Source organism: Mus caroli, chromosome 1, assembly GCF_900094665.2.
Source record: "Mus caroli chromosome 1, CAROLI_EIJ_v1.1, whole genome shotgun sequence".
In the NCBI taxonomy this organism is placed as follows: domain Eukaryota; kingdom Metazoa; phylum Chordata; class Mammalia; order Rodentia; family Muridae; genus Mus; species Mus caroli.
In genome coordinates, this window is record NC_034570.1 from 172,318,528 (window position 1) to 172,336,568 (window position 18,041).

At 43.0% G+C, this 18,041-nt stretch overlaps 1 protein-coding gene across 1 annotated transcript in view; it reads right to left on the reverse strand.

Annotated features, from left to right (window-relative positions):
• The window catches only part of Fbxo28 (F-box protein 28), a 28,839-nt gene extending 13,682 nt beyond the window's left edge, over positions 1 to 15,157 (reverse strand). Inside the window, exons 1-2 of the mRNA XM_021165929.2 lie at positions 14,868 to 15,157; positions 2,725 to 2,834 (exon numbers count right to left, since the gene is read on the reverse strand). Coding sequence (XP_021021588.1) covers positions 2,725 to 2,834; positions 14,868 to 15,134 — 377 coding nt within the window. The 5' untranslated portion in view covers positions 15,135 to 15,157. The remainder of the gene's footprint in view (positions 1 to 2,724; positions 2,835 to 14,867) is intronic.
• Positions 15,158 to 18,041: the final 2,884 nt, after the last annotated feature.

The following is an 18,041-nucleotide window of genomic DNA, read 5'->3' on the forward strand; positions in this document are numbered from 1 at the left end:
ACAGTTCACTCTGCTCTAGCATTGACCTTTTGTTGCTGAATAGCATCCCCTTATACACAGATATCATCCCTTTACACATCTGGGTCCTTCCTACATTTGATTATGAATAAAGATCCAAGAACATCTGTGCAGTGTGTGTTTTAGCTCTGCTAGAGACCATGTCAGGTGGACATGCTAGTCAAGTGTTCCACTGAGCTATAAACAGTTCTTGCTTTCAAGTGTTTGTATGCATACACATTTTAATTTCTCTTGAAAACATACTTAGGGCAAATTGCTTTAACGTAATGTCTGTTTAACTTTTAATTTGGCTATCTTTATTTGTTCATCTTGTCTTTTACAAAAGCATTTAATTTTATGTGTGTGAATGTTTTATATGCACGTATTTATGTGCACCATGTGGGTGCCTGATACCCACAGAGGTCAGAAGAAGTGCTGGATCCCCTGGAACGAGAGTTACAGAAGGTTGTGAGCTACCACGTGGCTGCTAGGTTCTACCAGGGCAACAAGTGCTCTAAGCTGCTGAGCCACACATCTCAGCACACAGCTCAAGCTAGCTTCAAACTTGCTTTGTAGCGGAGCCAGGCTTCGAGCTTGATTCTACTGTCTCAGTTTCATGAGAATTGAAATTAGAGGTGTGTACCATGGTACCCAGCTGCCCAAGCCACACTTGTGACATTATGTTCTCTAAGGGTTCTCGAACAAGTGCAGTCAGCCACAGTCCCTTTTCTGTATAGCTTGGTACTGGCCAGCTTTATATGCACACATTTTTCTCAAGCTCCATTTTTTTTTTTAATTTACTCTGTGTGTGTGTGTGTGTGTGTATACATATGAAGATCATAGGACAACCTGTGGGAATCAGTTAGTTCTCTTTGTATCATGTGAGTTTTCGGGAGAGAATTCAGGTCATCAGTGCCCTTATCTATAAGCAACTATTATTATTATTATTATTATTATTATTATTACTACTATTACTATTACTTTTAGACAGGGTCTCTTTGTGTATCTTGGCTGTCTTTTAATTTGAGAGCTTACTACGTGGCAGGTTGGCTCTGAACTCATGAGAGCTTCTCCTGCTTCTGTCTCCAAAATGCTGAGTATCACCATGCCTAGCCAATCTTTAAAAACCATCATTGTTTCCCCAATTGAACTGTCTTGTCACCCTTACTGAAAACCAAATAAGTATACGAGGGTTTATTTCCAGACTATCTATTGTACCCCACTGACCTATCATTAGATCTTGTACCCTACTGCTCTGACCACCACACCTTAGTACTCTGTTTTAAAATCCGGAAGTATTTGTCTTCCAACGCTACTACTCAAAATTGTGTTAGTTATTTTGGGTCTCTTATATTTCCACAATAACTTTAAGATTAGCTGTCCAAATTCTAAAATATATGTATATAGAGAGGTGAGACTTGCTCAGTACTGTATAGTATTACAGATAGACCTGAGGAACACTGTCACATTAACAATATAAAATCTTCCAGTCCACAAACATACACACCTATTTTCTTTCATTTTTGTTTGAAACCCTTTCTTTTCTTTTTTCTTTTTTTAAAAATAATTTATTTATGTTTATTTTATGTGCATTGGTATGCTGCCTGCATATGTCTGTGAGGGCATCAGATCCCCCGGAACTAGAATTGAGGCAGTTGTGGGCTGCCATGACAGTGTTAGAAACTGAGCCTAGATCCTTTGGAAGAGCAGTCAATGTTCTTAATTGCTAAGCCATCTCTCCAGTCCCCCACACCCCACCTCCTTTCTTTCTATTTTAGAGACAGGGTTTCTTGCAGCCCAGACTGGCCTTGAATTCCTGCGCCTTTTGCTTCCACCAAATGATAAGACCAAGTGCTAAGGCTATATATGTGCACCTTTTCCTTTTTCTCTTTTTCCCAAGACAGGGTCTATGTACAGAATCCTGGCTGTCCTGGAACTCACTATGGAGACCAGGCTGGTGTCAAACTCAGAGATTCAACTGCCTCTACCTCCCAAGTGCTGGGATTAAAGGTGTGCACACCCTGCCCCCCACCTCCCGGCCTATGACTCTTGTTTCTCTTGTAAGGATTTATGTCAATGGGTGTTTTGCTTGCATGTGCGTCTGCGTGGAATTCCTTATAGACAATGAGGAGTTGCTTTTGAATGTTAGAAATCCAGCTGAGGCTGGACAAGTTAAGAACAAGTGTCCTTAACTGCTGAGCCATCTCTCCAGCCCTCTTTTTTAAAAAATTTGAGACAGGGTTTCTCTGTGTAGCCTTGGCTGTCCTGGAACTTGCTCTGTAGACCAGGCTGGTCTCAAACTAAAGAATTCGTCTGGCTCAGCCTCCCCATTATGTGGGTCACCACTGCCCGGGGAAGAGTATTCACTTCTAGTGTACTTCCAGCTGATCTTTGTGCATTATAACCTCTAACAATACATTATCAGTGTACCTGTATCCAAGAACACATCATGCTGGCGCTGAGGGACACTTAGATCCTCTCAGTTTTTGCCTCTTGCCCTGGCTACAACAACCAATAAAATGTTGAACAAAATGGCAATAAGAACAGATGACAAGAGATAGCGTTTATTGTGACGGGATGTTCTTTGTTATAAAGAGTTGAAACTTATGTATGACAAATCTGTGGGGGAAAAAAACAAAACACCAAAACCCAAAGCAGCAAACAAGCTGCACCGCCCCCGCCCCCGCCCCCGCGTGTGACTCAAGGCTGACGCCACCTGGAACATACCTCGGTAGCTGTGCTTTAACTTGCTTCTGACACAGGTTATGGAACCTCTCCACTTTTAGAAACCCCTGATTCAACATTCTCTGACAGACCAGGTCCATTCTCTTACAAACCTATAAGCAGAGGGGAGACAGAATTGAAAGATAGAGAAAACCAATAAGCAAACCATCAATGATGAACCTGGGTGGGAGGTTTCTGAGCTGGTACTGCTCCCACAACACTGTCTAAGCTGAGTCACTGCCGGGGCCATCAGTGGCATTCAATTACTGTGGAGTCTCACTAAGAACTGACTAATGTTTGGGCCAAGCAGTACCGCTGACTTAAGTGTAGAGTGAATACCCTGTCTGAGGATGGAAGAGCAGTAAAATGATGCACCTGAAAGTTTTAAGTTTAAAACATTCCTTTTTATCAAAAACCAACCAACCAACCCCAGGAAAATTCAAACTTTTATTTAAAAAAATCTAAGCAGAATGAAAATTTTCATTTCTTCCAGTGATTTGGCTCGAGGTGTCCAAGGCTTTCGTTAAAGACTATCCTAAACTTTATAGTAGAGGGTTTTAATAGTTATCTTTTCTTCTGCTAAACCCATTTCCTGTTCCAGATGCAGCCCTCTGAAATCTTGGACTACTCCACTTCATTTTCTCTTGACTTTCTGCCATCAAAGATAAGAACTGAGTCCTCTCTGCTTCTATTTCACATAAAAATATACTTTTTCTTCCTCACATTTCACAAAAATATGCAGTGTTCACTATTAAAGACAATGCCTACCACGGCCATGCCAATTAGCAGAGGCTATCTTGTGCTTCTTTGTATCTGTGCTATTCCATTATAGCATCTATGCACAAATACTTGCTATGTATTTGTTAAAAAGAAATCCCCGAGATATACACAGATATACATGCAGACCAAACACCCATACACACAAAACCAAACCCAAAACCACAGGACTATGTTATCTGCAGTCTTACAGAGCCCATTTTGGGAATCTCTGTGGCTCTCCAGAACACTTTAGACATTCAGTACACTAATTTGCAATAAACATATTACTGCAACATGAATACTGAATATTTTTGTGAAATGTGAGGAAGAAAAAGTATATTTATGTGTGAAATAGAAACAGGACTCAATTCTCATCTTTGATGGCAGAAAGTCAAGAGAAAGTGAAGTGGGGTAGTCAAAGATTTCAGAGGGCTGCATCTGGAACAGGAAATGGGTTTAGCAGAAGAAAAGATAACTATTAAAAACCCTCTACTATAAAGTTTAGGATATTTCTTGTCTCTGTAAACTCTGCAACATTGCTAAGTTCTGAGATGGAATAATTTTTTTAAACAACCACATATTCACACTTCCAAGGTCAGTCGGTTATTACTGTAACAATTTGAAGGTACTGTTGAAATTATTTGTTTCAAGTCTTGTTCTACTGGATCTACTGGATCTAGCTCATTCTAAAGGATCCACAGCCTCTCCTTCCTCATGCAGACATTCAGTAAAGACTGCTTTACTGATCTGAGCAGGTCAGAGTCACTAACGAGAACCAAGTAAACCCAAAAGTCACCCAAGAGACAAGGCACACGACTGAAGATCTGAATGAGGCTCTGAAGGAACAAAAGGCAAGACTGCACACAGCACTACAGGCTATGGTGCCTGCAAAGGGACAAACTATGGAATGAGTAAAGTACCAAGCAAATACTTCTGAAGTCAAATCAAGTGTGTAGGGAAAGGTAAGAAGAAATTTCCCAAGTCTTAGGTTGGAAATCAGAAAATGAGAAATCATTCTGAAAAGATGATCCCCAATATTTTAAAAGATGCGGAGACAGTTGTTATTTCTGTTATAACAGGCTGGTTATTTCTGTAGCTACTGCAATATTAGGGCTAAAATGTTCTTCTGGAAACTCACTGGAGACAGCTAAAATCAATATGGACGAATCTCAGTGGAAACAGAAAAGTAGAAAAACCAATGCTTATAAATGACGCCTCCACTGACGTCTGCAGATGGAAGCTACAAGAAAGGCTCAGAGAAAGGACAAAAACAGAAGAGGAAAAAAAGCAAACAAACAAAAACCCCAGCCCACGTCACAAAGACAAATTAGAACAGTGCCACAGAAGCCAACGTGCAAACACACGAAGCATTAGTCAACGGCGTCTGACACGCAGTGTTTATTAGTCCTTCTCCTTTCATGAATGCGCAATAAACACTGACAGCACAGACAAAAGGGACACATGTATTCTTTGTTTAGGATTCAAAAGGGGGCAAAGTCATCTTAAAAAAGACTGGATGATACTGCATTTCCCCATGGCAAACCATTTAATGATCACTGCTGCCAATGTATGGTAACTTGCAACTCTAAATTACCTCGCTTAGGGTACAAGAGGCTCTGGGTTCAGTACAGCACAGCACAGCACACAGCACATAGAACACAGCGCAGCACACAGCACAGAACACAGCACATAGAACACAGCATAGTACACAGAGCACAGAACAGTACAGAGAGCACAGCACAGAGCACAGAATAAATAGCACACAAAGCACAGCACAAACAATTCCCAAACTGCCTCATCTGAAGTGTAGTTCTAAATTTAGGGGTATACTAATAATTTTCCAAGGCTCAGGGGAAAAATGTTGTTTCTCTGGTTATTAACATCATAATGTTAATCCTAGCAAATTGGTAGTTTCCCTAAGACACAAATTAAAAATACAGTGCATAATAAACAAAGATGATGCCTATGTTAGAAACTATCAGGACGCATAGACAGCGGCTAGAACGGTGGAGAGGAGAGGCTGAGAGGGGTGGAGTGGAGGGTAAAGGCTCGCTCATCACTGGTCACTGGGCTCCATTTTGAGGCACATATGTCCTGGAGTGCAAGATAACCACAACACAAATCATGTACAGTGCAAGTATAAAATGCCATGAAAAGATTTAAGATTTTTCCACTATAACAGAAACTACAAAGTCTTAACATCCACGTTCATCCTAATTTGGACATTACACAACATGTTTGCCCAAACCAGTTCCAAGCATGATGGTACATGCCTGTAATCTCAGCATTTGGAAGGAAGAGCCAGTGTAGAATTCATGGCCAGCCTGGGTTACATGTCAAGTCCAGGCCAGCTTGGATTGTACAGTGAGACTTTACCTCAATAAACAAACTAATCGTTTTTCAAATATGTACAAGATTTATGCATCAACTTAAAGAATTAAGGCTGGAAACACAATCAGAATGATGTAGGAGACAGTTTTTGGCAGCACTCCTGGTTTTTAAAAGTCACAGTCAATTCAAACGTGTCTGGTGTAAAATTAAGTATACATAACAGATGTATACATCTGTTAATTAGCAGCTTTTCTAGCTTAAAAACTATTTTATATGTACAGGCTTTTGCATGCATATATGTCTATGTACTATGTTCAGGCCTGCTGCCTATAGAGACCAGCTGATCCCCTGGAATTGTAGTTAGGGATGACTGACTGTGAGTTGCCACCTGAGAGCTGGGAACAGAACCCAGGGCTCCTGGAAGAGCAGCAAGAGATCTTAACTGCTGTCTCTCCAGTCCCAGTTTTTCTAGCTTTATTGAGAAGGAAAAATAAATGCTATATAAACATTCTTGGAACCCCCCCCCCCCCCCCCCCCCCCCCCCCCCCCCCCGCCGCCAAACAAAACAAAACAAAACTCCAAGGGAGTTAATGAGACTCACCATTTTACAGAAATGACACTGTGGGTTCTTTGATCCTTGCTGTTTTAGTATTAGAAATGAATACAGGTTTCTCTAATATATTAGTTCCTCCAGGACTTAATATGCCATATTTATCCTTTTCAAAAGTTTTGTTTAACCTAAGTGGTAATAAATTTTTTTCACATATATTTGTTAAGAAATCTTTTTAGATTTGTCATCATGGTCTTTCTCAACAATGCAAGGCAGTTGCACAATAAATTTGTGAACCTTGAAATTTTCCTTTAATATCTCTGAAGGCTTTAGTTAATTCTAAGGTGCACATTTTAACCCTTGGCCACTTATAATATATGATGCCTTTTAATTTACAGCATTTTCCCCTCTGACGCCTCAGCTGTCTTGAGAAAGACCCTACAAGTCTTCAGTTTTGTTTAGGATCCTGTAAAGACTTTCGGATGTAACTCCGATGTTGCAATAACATGTACAGCACATCAAGGTAGCCTCTGATTTTTCATAAACGCTAAGTTGTGAAGCACTGGCTTGGAATTGAGGAGACTGTGTGTGTCAGCTCGGTTTATAAGGTTCTTGGTGCTGTTAGTTTTCTATAAGAAGGCACCTGATGCTTTTCTCTAAAGAACTCAAAAGCTGTCACTGCCTAAGTCCAAACTCCTAGTAATGGTCTGCAGAGTGGCACTGCTTTGTTCACTTGTTTTGACTGTTTGGGGCAAGGTCCTGCTAAACAGCCCAGGCTGGATTTGAACTTGAAGCAATCCTCCTGCCTCAGCTTGTCAAGTGCTAAGATTACAGCTATGTGCTATTATACCTGACTTGAAATAGACTCTACAAGTTCTATACCCTGAACTCTTCGAAAGATCAATAGAAGAAAAGAATGAAAATGTGAATATCCTAGAGTTTAATTCTTTATCAGACCTAAGATGGTCCTTCCAAAAAAGAGCTATAGAGCTCAATTTTGAGGGAAACTGAGATGGTTAAATATAAGCTGGAATGAGAAATCCCCTGGAAATAGATAGATGGAAAAAATAGATGGAAAAACTGTGGTTTTGAGACAAGTTTTAGAGGCATGTTTTATATTTGTGCTCTTCAAATAGATTAGTAAAAGGCAAGCTACATCTTTGCCTGTGTGAACCTAAACTCACCATCCCCACTTGGAGCATGAGAATGAACACACAAGTGAAGACTGCTGACAAATGTACCCTAAAGCAGTGACAGACGGGACCATCTATAAAGTGAATAGTGAAGGAGCGTTGTTCATTCTGCCTGGTTTCTTTCCTATTTACCTTTTCAGGGAACTCATTCCCAAGTCTTACTAACAGCATTTTGGTGTTTCCTAGACAATGATGTCCAGCTTACTTTGCCTGTGCTAGTACACTGTATATTTATGTGCGGGATTAGCTTGCACACTCGTCTGTGCACCATGTGCCCTTGGAGCCAGCAAAGGGCATCAGATCTCTTGCAACTGGGTTACAGACAGTTGTAAGATGCCAGCTATACTGGCTAATTCTGTGTCAAGTTGACACAGCTGGAGTTATCACAGAGAAAGGAGCTTCAGTTGAGGAAATGCCTCCATGAGATCCAACTGTAAGGCATTTTCTCAATTAGTGATCAAGGGGGGAGGTCCTTTTGTGGGTGGTGCCATCTCTGGGCTGGTAGTCTTGGTTCTATAAGAGAGAAGGCTGAGCAAGCCTGGGGAAGCAAGTCAGTAAAGAACATCCCTCCATGGCCTCTGCATCAGCTCCTGCTTCCTGACCTGCTTGAGTTCCAATCCTGACTTCCTTGCTGATGAACAGCAGTATGGAAGTGTAAGCCGAATAAACCCTTTCCTCCCCAACTTGCTTCTTGGTCATCATGTTTGTGTAGGAATAGAAACCCTGACTAAGACACCAGCCTTATGCGTGCTGGGAATCAAACCCAGGGACTCTGGAAGAGCAGTCAGTGCTCTTAACCACTAAACTGTCTCTCCAGTCCCTGGTATAGTAGATATACCACGATCCTCAATCAGCAGCAGGTAGAATTATAAGAAATATTCTATTTTGGGTGACTTGTCCCCTAGATATTCACTTGAAAGAAAATATAAACTCATTTTACATTAGCCTGAGAAAAATAATTAGAAAGAGTTTGCCCCAAGCTCCTATTAGCACCCAAAAGTCAAAAAGGAAGACTTTTTGATGGTTTTCTGTTATCTGCACTGTTCTCAGTAAAGGAAGTGGGCATCAACTAAGATGAGGGTGCTCTGATGAAACATTAAAAATGGCTCTCCTGTTTATACTATGATAACTTACTCTCAGGATTTGTCTGCAGGAGCTGAGATGCTGACTAAGCAGTTAAAAGTGCTTGCTGTTCTCTGGAAGACCTGACTTTGGTCCCCACGCCACACAAGGTGGGCTCAGAACTGCCTGTAACTCTAGCTCCTAGGAATTCATTACCTTCTGGCCTCCACAGCTCCTACATAGATGTGGCTGATATAAACACGCACATAGAAATAAAAGTAAAATAAATCTTAAAGTATTTTTCCCTTGAGTTAAGAGTGGTGGTACATAGTAGGAGGACCCTGAGTTCAAGGTCAGCCTTTGCTAGTTTGTAATCAACATGAGCGCCACCAGACCTGTCAACCACTGACTTCCACACTCACAAGTCACATTCCATAGTCCTATGAATGCATCCACACAGACACATCGGTGCACAAGACCTTACGACATACACATACACAAGAATGTTAAAGTCTTATAAAACATTAACTCCATGCTGGGGCGAATCTGTTTCAGGCAAATTATAAGCATCACTTTTCCAGTAGCTAGTATAAGTTACACAGAAAAGCCCATTACTTCACAATGGTGTGACTCTCTACTGTTGACTCACAGCAGTGAAATGTTTTAAGAACTATTTTGTTCAATACACTAAAAGCTTCCACTTATCACAGACTCTGGAAGGCCCAAATGGTATGTGGTGAATAAGGTGGATCAAACATTGACTATTTCTCTGCAGGTACGTGCACCTACACAGGTAAACACTCATGCACACAAAACATGCAAAATATTGTTTCATAGGAGAAATCAGATGTACTTGCATACCCTGGACTGTCATTTGGATCTGGAAGGCATTAAAGACCTGGTCTCCAGCTTGGCACTGTTAAGAGAGTTGCCCAAAACTTTAAGGAGGGCCTGTTAGTGAGCTGTGGGTCACTGGGGCTGATGCTGTAAGGGGGCTGTGGACACCCAGGCTCTTTTTTCTCCTGACGCATCACAGAGTGAACACCACTGCTGCAGCACCGGTGGCCTCAAGGTAGTAAGTTTCTGCCCAGTAAAGAACAAGAACTCCAAGACTCTCAGCACAAGCCACTGTCCTCATTAGTCAATTTCATCCTGGCTTCTTCCATTGACAGAAACTTGAATAACACCCCAATAACCTGAATGATATGGATTTTCACACAGTGAACACAGTACTATATTAAGATTACAGCCTGTGCATACAGACCCAAGCATTTTAGAAGCAAAAGACAACATTTAATAGAGGTTTCTTCCAAGCTCCTGGTTCTAGCATTTTGCACTTAAGACTGGGTAAACCATCTGACCAGACCATCTCAAGCCTAACAGAGCACATAGGCTCCTGTTTTCCCCTTGTAGAAAACGTGTCTTGGAAATGTGAGGTGATAGCACCTCACTAAAGCCTTCTGTGACTCTAACTCCCTTTGCATCATTACTGTACTCACCGTACTAGAATCCTTTCAGAAGAGCCTGCAGGAGGGGTCAGAGGACCCAAGGTTCAAGGTCACCCTTGGCTACACAGCAAGCCTAAAGCTAGCCTGAGCTACGTGAGACCCTACTTAGAACAACAATGACAAGACAAAAAAAAAAAAAAAAGGCAAAACAACTTTGTTTGAATCCCTCATTTTTTAAAATGATCTTGGAGAGCTGGGGCGATAGCCTAGTGCACAAGGGTTACCAGCATCCACTTTAAACGTCCATGCTTACACAAACAACCCCAACAAACTCAGTGGGTAGAAAAAAAAGAAGCCCAGACTTGGCAGAGGATTTGCTGGGATGAGGGTTCCTGTATCCCCTTTAGGCTACAGCTCCACTGATAGTAGACACTACTTGTTAAAGTTCTGGGCAGCTCCTGTCAGTGCCAGCTAGAGCGCATGGATCTTTGGGAGACATTAGAGATCCAACTGACAGTACAGGGGATACAAACACAGCTGGCTTCTATGAAATGATTAAAAATGTTTGATTCTTCTTTTCATGTTTTATGTGTACACGTTAACCTCTGTAGGCACATGTGCATGCTAAGAAAGAAGGTAATTTTCTACAATCTTTTTTCTTTTTTTTTTTTTTTTGGTTATTGATCTTTTGAGACAGGATTTCTCTGTGTACTCTTGGCTGTCTTGGAACTCAACTCTGTAGACCAGGCAGGTTTGCAACTCATCGAACTGCCTGCCTCTGCCTCCTCTGCTGCCTCTGCCTCCTCTGCTGCCTCTGCCTCCTCTGCCGCCTCTGCCTCTGCCTCTGCATCCCAAGTGCTGGGATTAAAGGTGTGTGCTAGGTCACTTTACTCTTAAAGTACTGTCTCTTAAACCCAGAGCTTGCCAGTACCAGCTAGGATGGCCAGCTAGCTTGTTTCTGGGCCCTCTGCTTTTAGGGGCTAGAATTCCAAGTAGTCGGCCACTCCCACCTGCATGTATGCGTAGGTTTTGGGAGCTGAACTCTCATTCTTCTGACTGCTAGGCAAAAGTTCTAACTGCTGAGCCCCCTTCCCCACCCCTGCCCTGCCAATATTCATAGACATTTCTCCTCACCAAAGGCCGTCAGTTCTGGAGAGCATAAAAAGGCTTCTCGTGCTTCTCACTCTGTGCAAGAGGGCACAGGTGGAAGCCACCGAGTAGCAGTAGTAGCCAAGACTATTCTTCCAGATTTGAGCTCGTCTCAGTCCCTCTCCTCAAGCCTCTTCGTGTCTTCAGACTCTGCAGGTCTCTCTGCGGGTAGTGTTCTATTTGTGCACGGTCAACTCTCCTCATAGTGAGGAAGCGAGGCCCAGACCCACTCTCTCCCGCCCGGTATCCAGTGGAGGTCTCGGGAGCGATACAGTCGTCATACTATGTATGATGCATTGTTACACTGACAGCTAATGGATGTGTGCTTTGTGAGTTTCTAAGGTAACCTCTTAGGAGCATGACTTGTAAAGAATATAAAGGTATCCTGAAACAGAAAAGATCGGGAACTTCTAGGATACAGTGAGGAACAAGTCAGAGACATGCCTAATTCCAAGCAAAAGGAAAGGCCTCTTCATTGTCCTTCATATTTCCTACTACCAACCCAGTCTGTAACTTTCAGCTTTCTAAAGCTTGAAGAAACCCCATGAAAGGAGCTATAAATAGCAGATTCAATTCTCTAGAGTGATCTAGACAAATATCTTGGGATGGAGCATCATGGTTTTTATATACTTGGTTGCTAACTGGAAATTTCTATCCCAGATAACAAGCAAGAATTCTTGATACAGTCACATTTATGCTCTGGAATACTGATTGCACTCTATTTGCATGAACACCACTTGAATTACAGGGGAACCAATGACAGCATCTTTACTATCCTGAAAATTCTCCCAACAGAACCCTCGGTTCCTGAGCCAAAGGAACATGTTCAAAGGTAAGTTTGTTCTGTTCCCTAAGGGTGGGATCTCCCCTCTTACCTTGACTACTTGTTTCTAAGCATCTCAGGTACTTATTAGGGGTCTGTCTGCTTAACACGCCAAAGCACTGGGAAAGCAACCAACTCAAACTACATACCTCCTCATTTGAAAAGTTGTATTCAGCCAAATACATTTTAATACATTATAGAGATTAATTATTTAAAGCCATTTCTGTGGAACCAGGATTTCTAGGCTGCATATGTTGGGGAACAAAATTTAGTGGTAGAAAAATAGCCAATTCAATAAGGCCTTCAAGACAGACCCTGAGAAATCAGTAGACTGGAAAATCAAATCTCAATTATTTATTGTTACAGGAGGCAAGCACTATCACCAACTAACCTGAGCAAATAAATGAAATTCGGCTGAGGCAACTTCAGGCTAGAGATCGCTTACAAAAAGTATAGACTGTTAATATTAAGTACTTGGGTTATATACCTGCCCTGTAAGTTAGGTGTTAGGAACAGGGAAACATGATGTCTCTCAGGATGAGGCAAGAAAGAAAACTGGAAGGAAGAGAAAAAGCAAAATGCTATCTCAACAGTGTGTCTGTCAACTAGCCCACGGGTCAGCATGCAGCTGAATGGAAGCCAGTTGTGCTCGCTCTCAGTACTGCTCCCTCCCGAGCTTGGCCAGTCTTACCACTTACTCAAGAAAACACAATTAAAAAGAACTTAGGTAATATATACAGCACATGCCAGCACACACTTAAGTCTCTTGAATTTTTGGCAAATGATGTAGGTAAAAATAACCACTTCAATTAAAAAGATCTGTACAAAGAACCTAATGAGGCAATGTCTCTTTTTCTATTAATTTCACAAAAAAAGAGCGTAATTAAATTAATGCTGACACCTAGTGACAAGAAAGTACATCTGTATTTTATGTCACTTGAATTGTATTTTCTGAAACCAATGAATCTAAAACCTTAATTTCCATAAAAACCCAGTGACATCAGGTTAAGAAAGGACTTCGCCTTCTGTTTCTAAAACCACACTGGTTTGTATAAACCTGGCTGGGAGCAGGGAGGGAGGGGATGCCATAGGGACTCCTTAAGAAAAATGCTTTAAATTACAAATCAAGCCAGTAAAAGGCTTAAGATACAATATGCAGCTATACATTTCACATGAAAGAGATGCCGATTATTAATGAATTGTGAGGCCCATTTCACCTCAGGTCTCCAAGCAGTCTATTTTCTCCTCTTCACACTTTGTTTGTTTGTTTTAAAAAAAAGGAAAAATGAGAGTTAAAAGCTGACAGAGCATTTATCTAGCAGACTCAAGGCTGAACTCCAGATCGGTGGCCAAACAGTAACACACAAAACAAAACAACAATGAATGAAAAGAAGGAAAAATGACCAACAAGCCAATAAACCCTCATTTTTCTCAACACTTAACAAAAAAAACCTGTGAACATTCCAAGCTTTTTCAAAGCCATTGTCTGGCTGGCTGGCTGAATTCAATCAAATGTTATGCCCAATTGCCAAACGCCATGTATATACAGCATACATTTTGGTCAAGTACCATGCTTTATAAAACATAAAGGAAATATTTACCATTCTACACGAAATCCTAGGACGATGCTTTGAAAATCTAGGACACTGTATTCTGAAATACCTACTCTAAACAGAAAAAAATTTCCATTCCACAGAGTGTGGGGAAGCACACACAAAACCTGCCCGAGTTTGAATGAATGATGACTGCAAGCTGTTTTTAAAGATGATTTCCTTTGAAACACAATTCTGGTCAATTTAGAGATGGAAGTATAGGGCTAAAATATGGCATAGCGATGAATAAGTAACCGCCACACACAGCACATTCAGAAAGATATCTTTGTCCTTTTATCAACAATCCCGAGCACATTTAAGTGACTACATCAAACCAGTTCACAACCACTTCAAAATGTCCACCTCCTCCAATTTCCTAACCACCTAAGGAGAAATTCCCCGGTAGGAAGTGAGATATCTTCCTGAACCAAGGAATTCATCAAATCTTCAGTCAAACCTCGGGGATGTAGTAACATTCCAATGGCAATTTTTTTTTTCTTTTTAAATTTTGGATAGGACAACGTGTTATTTTTAGGGTATAATAAGTAAACCACTCCGACTGCAGGAGGGTGGGCTTGAAGCACATTTGAAAAAAAAAAAAAGATTGCAAACAAGCGGGAGGGGGTAATAGCTTGACAAGGGGACAAGTTGCTTCGCTATAGGCAGGAGTGTCAGGGAGGCAAAGCCGGCCAGGCCATCATCTCCCAGGGCTCAACTTTAGTGGGCAGCTAAGGCTCTAAGGTTTTAAACGCACAACACAACTGCAATCTTAGAACCGCAACTGGGGCTCAAGGGGGAGGGGGGACGGCCAAACCCCCTTCATCCTTTTCAAGCAGGAAGCTTGGGTTGGAGGGACAATACACACTATTCTTGCAACACAACCCAAGCCTGGCTGGGATCCTCTGCCCACTTGGGAGTGAACTCCAGAGCCCGAGCGGGCAGTCGAGGCAGGCGCCTGCCCCCTCGGGAGTCCCTGTCGCCGGTCCAGCCGGGCGGAGGGCACCAAGCCCCGCTCCGTTACTTCTCGCAGGCGGGCGCATCCCGGGCTGGGGGCGAGGAGCGGAGCCTCGCCCGCCCGGCGGTCGCGACGCCAGCGCGGCAGCAGCAAGCACCCCGCCGCCGTCGCCAGCGCCACTTCCCGGCTGCCGGGGACGCGCGCGCTCCGTGTCCCGAGCCGGCGGGGCTCCCTCCCCAGGAACGCGCCGCCCTCGCCGGCCCTCCTCAGGCCTCGGCCCTCACCAGGCGGAGCTGGCTAATTTCGTCGTAGGACATAAAGCTGAGGATGTTCTCGATGGCTACGATGGGCAACGCCACCAGTGTGTTGTTTTGGGGCAGGTGGTCCGGTGCCAGCGCGGGCGCGGCGGGTGCCTGGGACCCCGACGGCGGGGCCTGCGACGGGGGCGCCGGGGGCTGTCGCTGAGCGGAGCCGGCAGCCGAACAGGAGCCGCCGTCGCCGTGGCCGCCGCCTCCTTCCTCAGCCATCCGCTCCTCAGACGCCGCCGCCATCTTGGGAGTTTGATTCCTTCCTCCACTGTAAGGGGATCGGGACACTTCCTGTGCGTCACTTCCTCCTCCTGACTCCTCCGGGCGGGGGGGCGGGGGGAGCCTAAGGAAAGGGAGGAGCTCCTGGGATGACAGCTGGATTTCGGTGCGTCCATCGGAAAGGAGGGAAGATAGTGCACACTTCAAGAGAGGTGGTCGTTGTAGCTCTTTAAAATCGGAGACTGCCTTGTTAGAGTGGAAACGAGCAAGGATTCCATAAACCCCAAGAAAGGCGGTCGTCATAGTCCCTTTCATCTGTTAAAAGGAACGACAATGGAGCAGTTTTCTTTAAAAGCAACTCGCCAAAGGATGATTAAAAACCATATCACCTTCATAAGTTTAGACGGAAATTTGTATTTAGATCAGCATCTCCCAAGAGTCACAGTGATAATTGCAGCATATAAAAAGGAATAAAACACCGCTAGTTTAAAACTACAAGACAACAGATAAACCCTGAAAGCACATTAATGAAATAAAAACACAGAGTCACATACCATACGACTACTTTTATGTGAGATGCCCTATGTAGGCAGGTCCATAGAGTCAGGGGCCAGAGAGATGGCCAGAGAGAGAGAGAGAGAGAGAGAGAGAGAGAGAGAGCCAGCTTACAACACTTGATGCTCTTCCATAAGACCCGAGTTTGGTTTCCAGCACCAACACTGGCTGGTTTACAACTGCTTAACTGAAACAGAGTGGATTCGTGGTTGGTGGAAGCTGGGAATAAGGGAAGTGTGGAAGATGACAGACAGTTAATGGGTGCATCGTTTCTCACTGGAGGAATAGCCAGTGCTCTTAACCTCTAAGCAAGTACCTGAATTGTGTGCTTTTTAAAAAAAAAAAAAAAAAAAAAAGACTTTTATTCTCTGTGAATCAATTTAGGAGAGAACCAATGAAAAGATGCTAAAACCAGAAGACCAGCCTGTGGTAAGGTGTAGCACGTAGTCTCAAAATAACCCACTTCTCATGTGATGCATTAATCACAAAATAAGAAAGGTATGATACAGAAATTCAGGGAACAGGCTTATAATCCCATGATTAGGAGTACCACCACAGCTGTGGGAGGAAAGATCATCACGTGCCTTTTACTAGGACACCCCGTAGGTGACCCAGCATAATGTAGTATTATTTCATGCATAAAAACACACTCTATGCATCTGAAGTAAACAAAGTCAGGTTGGACTTGGTGGTGGCTTGGGTAAGATTGTTTCCTACAAGTTCAGATATTTGAACACTCAGTTCTGAGTTGGCCTTGCGCTTTGGGGACTCTTTGGGAGGTGGGGCCTAGCTGAAGGAGGCGTGTCACTGATTGTTTACAGACCCACTCACCAGTTGGCTCTCTGGTGGTTTGTGCTGGAGGGTGAGGATGTAGTCTCTCAGCTTCCAGCTCCTCCGCCTTGCTTGCCACTTGATGCTGTGTCTCCTCGCCGTGAGGGACTCTTTCTTCTGTAACTTGCCTTCGTCCTGGTATTTTATCACAGTGACAGAAAAGTGACTAACGTTCAGACTTGAACCTGTACTGATTCTGTCTTTGACTCCCATGATTCCATTTGTTAGGTTTCATCCAGGATAACCAAAGTTCCGGTGCGTGAGTCGTCTCGGGCGCATTCAAACCAAACACACATCACAGAGGGCTGGTTAGTATTCAATATGTATTTTATGTCTAACTGTTTCCAGACGTTTGCATATTCATAATGCGTTGATTTGCTCCCTACTAATAGACTGTAATTTTACTTTTGTGCTTAGGGCGTTGCTACCTCTTCAGAGAACCAATTTCAATTTAGTCTAAATGGAAATGATTTTCTACCTAGACTTATTAAAGTGGGAAGCTTTCTTGATGGGTTAAGTTGAAATAGAATTTCTATAAGAGGAGATGAGTTAAGTACATTATAGAAACTCTCACATGAAAAAAAGCTTACAGAGCATCCTGTAAAAGTGAACCATCATCTCCTCAGTCAGCTCTTGTAATTTGTCAATCCACTCATTACACACAGCTGCTGTGTGAATGGATCCTACAAACTGCAATCCTTCCCCCATAACTCTCCGTATGTGGACCACCGATTAATACTCAGATCTTTTGGTCTGAACCACAGAATACGAGTTTGGGACTAATTTTAAGCGGTTCCTGCCACTCAGCTCATTCCAATTTTTCTCTCTTTATATACATGAGATTTCAACCGTTACATTCCCCATGCTTGTTTGAGGATAATATTATTATTGGAAGCACTTGGAATTGAACTCATGGCCCTGTGTGTGCTAGTCATATACTCCACCATCCAGTTATAGCCACAGGCCTATAAGTGTTCATAAAGAGAGTTTCAAAGCAAATGGTAATCTGGTTTTAATTTTTAAACTCGGCTTTTATTTTGGATAGAGTTACCGACCAAAACGAGCAGGTGCACTCTGAGGAGAAATTCTGAATTCCAAATGTAGTTTCATGCCAGCCAGCTATCAGGAGTGCTTTACAAGACAGCAGTTTCCAGTAGGGGATGGACACACACTTCTCAAGATTCACGTGTGTCTAGTTTCATGCTTGGGAGATGTGAAAGAGAATGAGATCTTCCTTTATAACTGATATAAGGATAAACTGAGGCAGGAAGTGAGCGGCACCTTCAGTTTACTTATGTGCGTAGTCACTTGTTTGGAGACAGGGACGCGGGATCCGGGGACTTCCGTATGATAGGCACGCATACCACCACTAAGCTACCTTTCCGGCTGTACTGGCTAGTTTTGTGTCAACTTGACACAGCTGGAGTTATCACAGAGAAAGGAGCTTCAGTTGGGGAAATGCCTCCATGAGATCCAGCTGTAAGGCATTGTCTCAATTAGTGATCATGGGGGAAAGGCCCCTTGTGGGTGGGACCATCTCTGGGC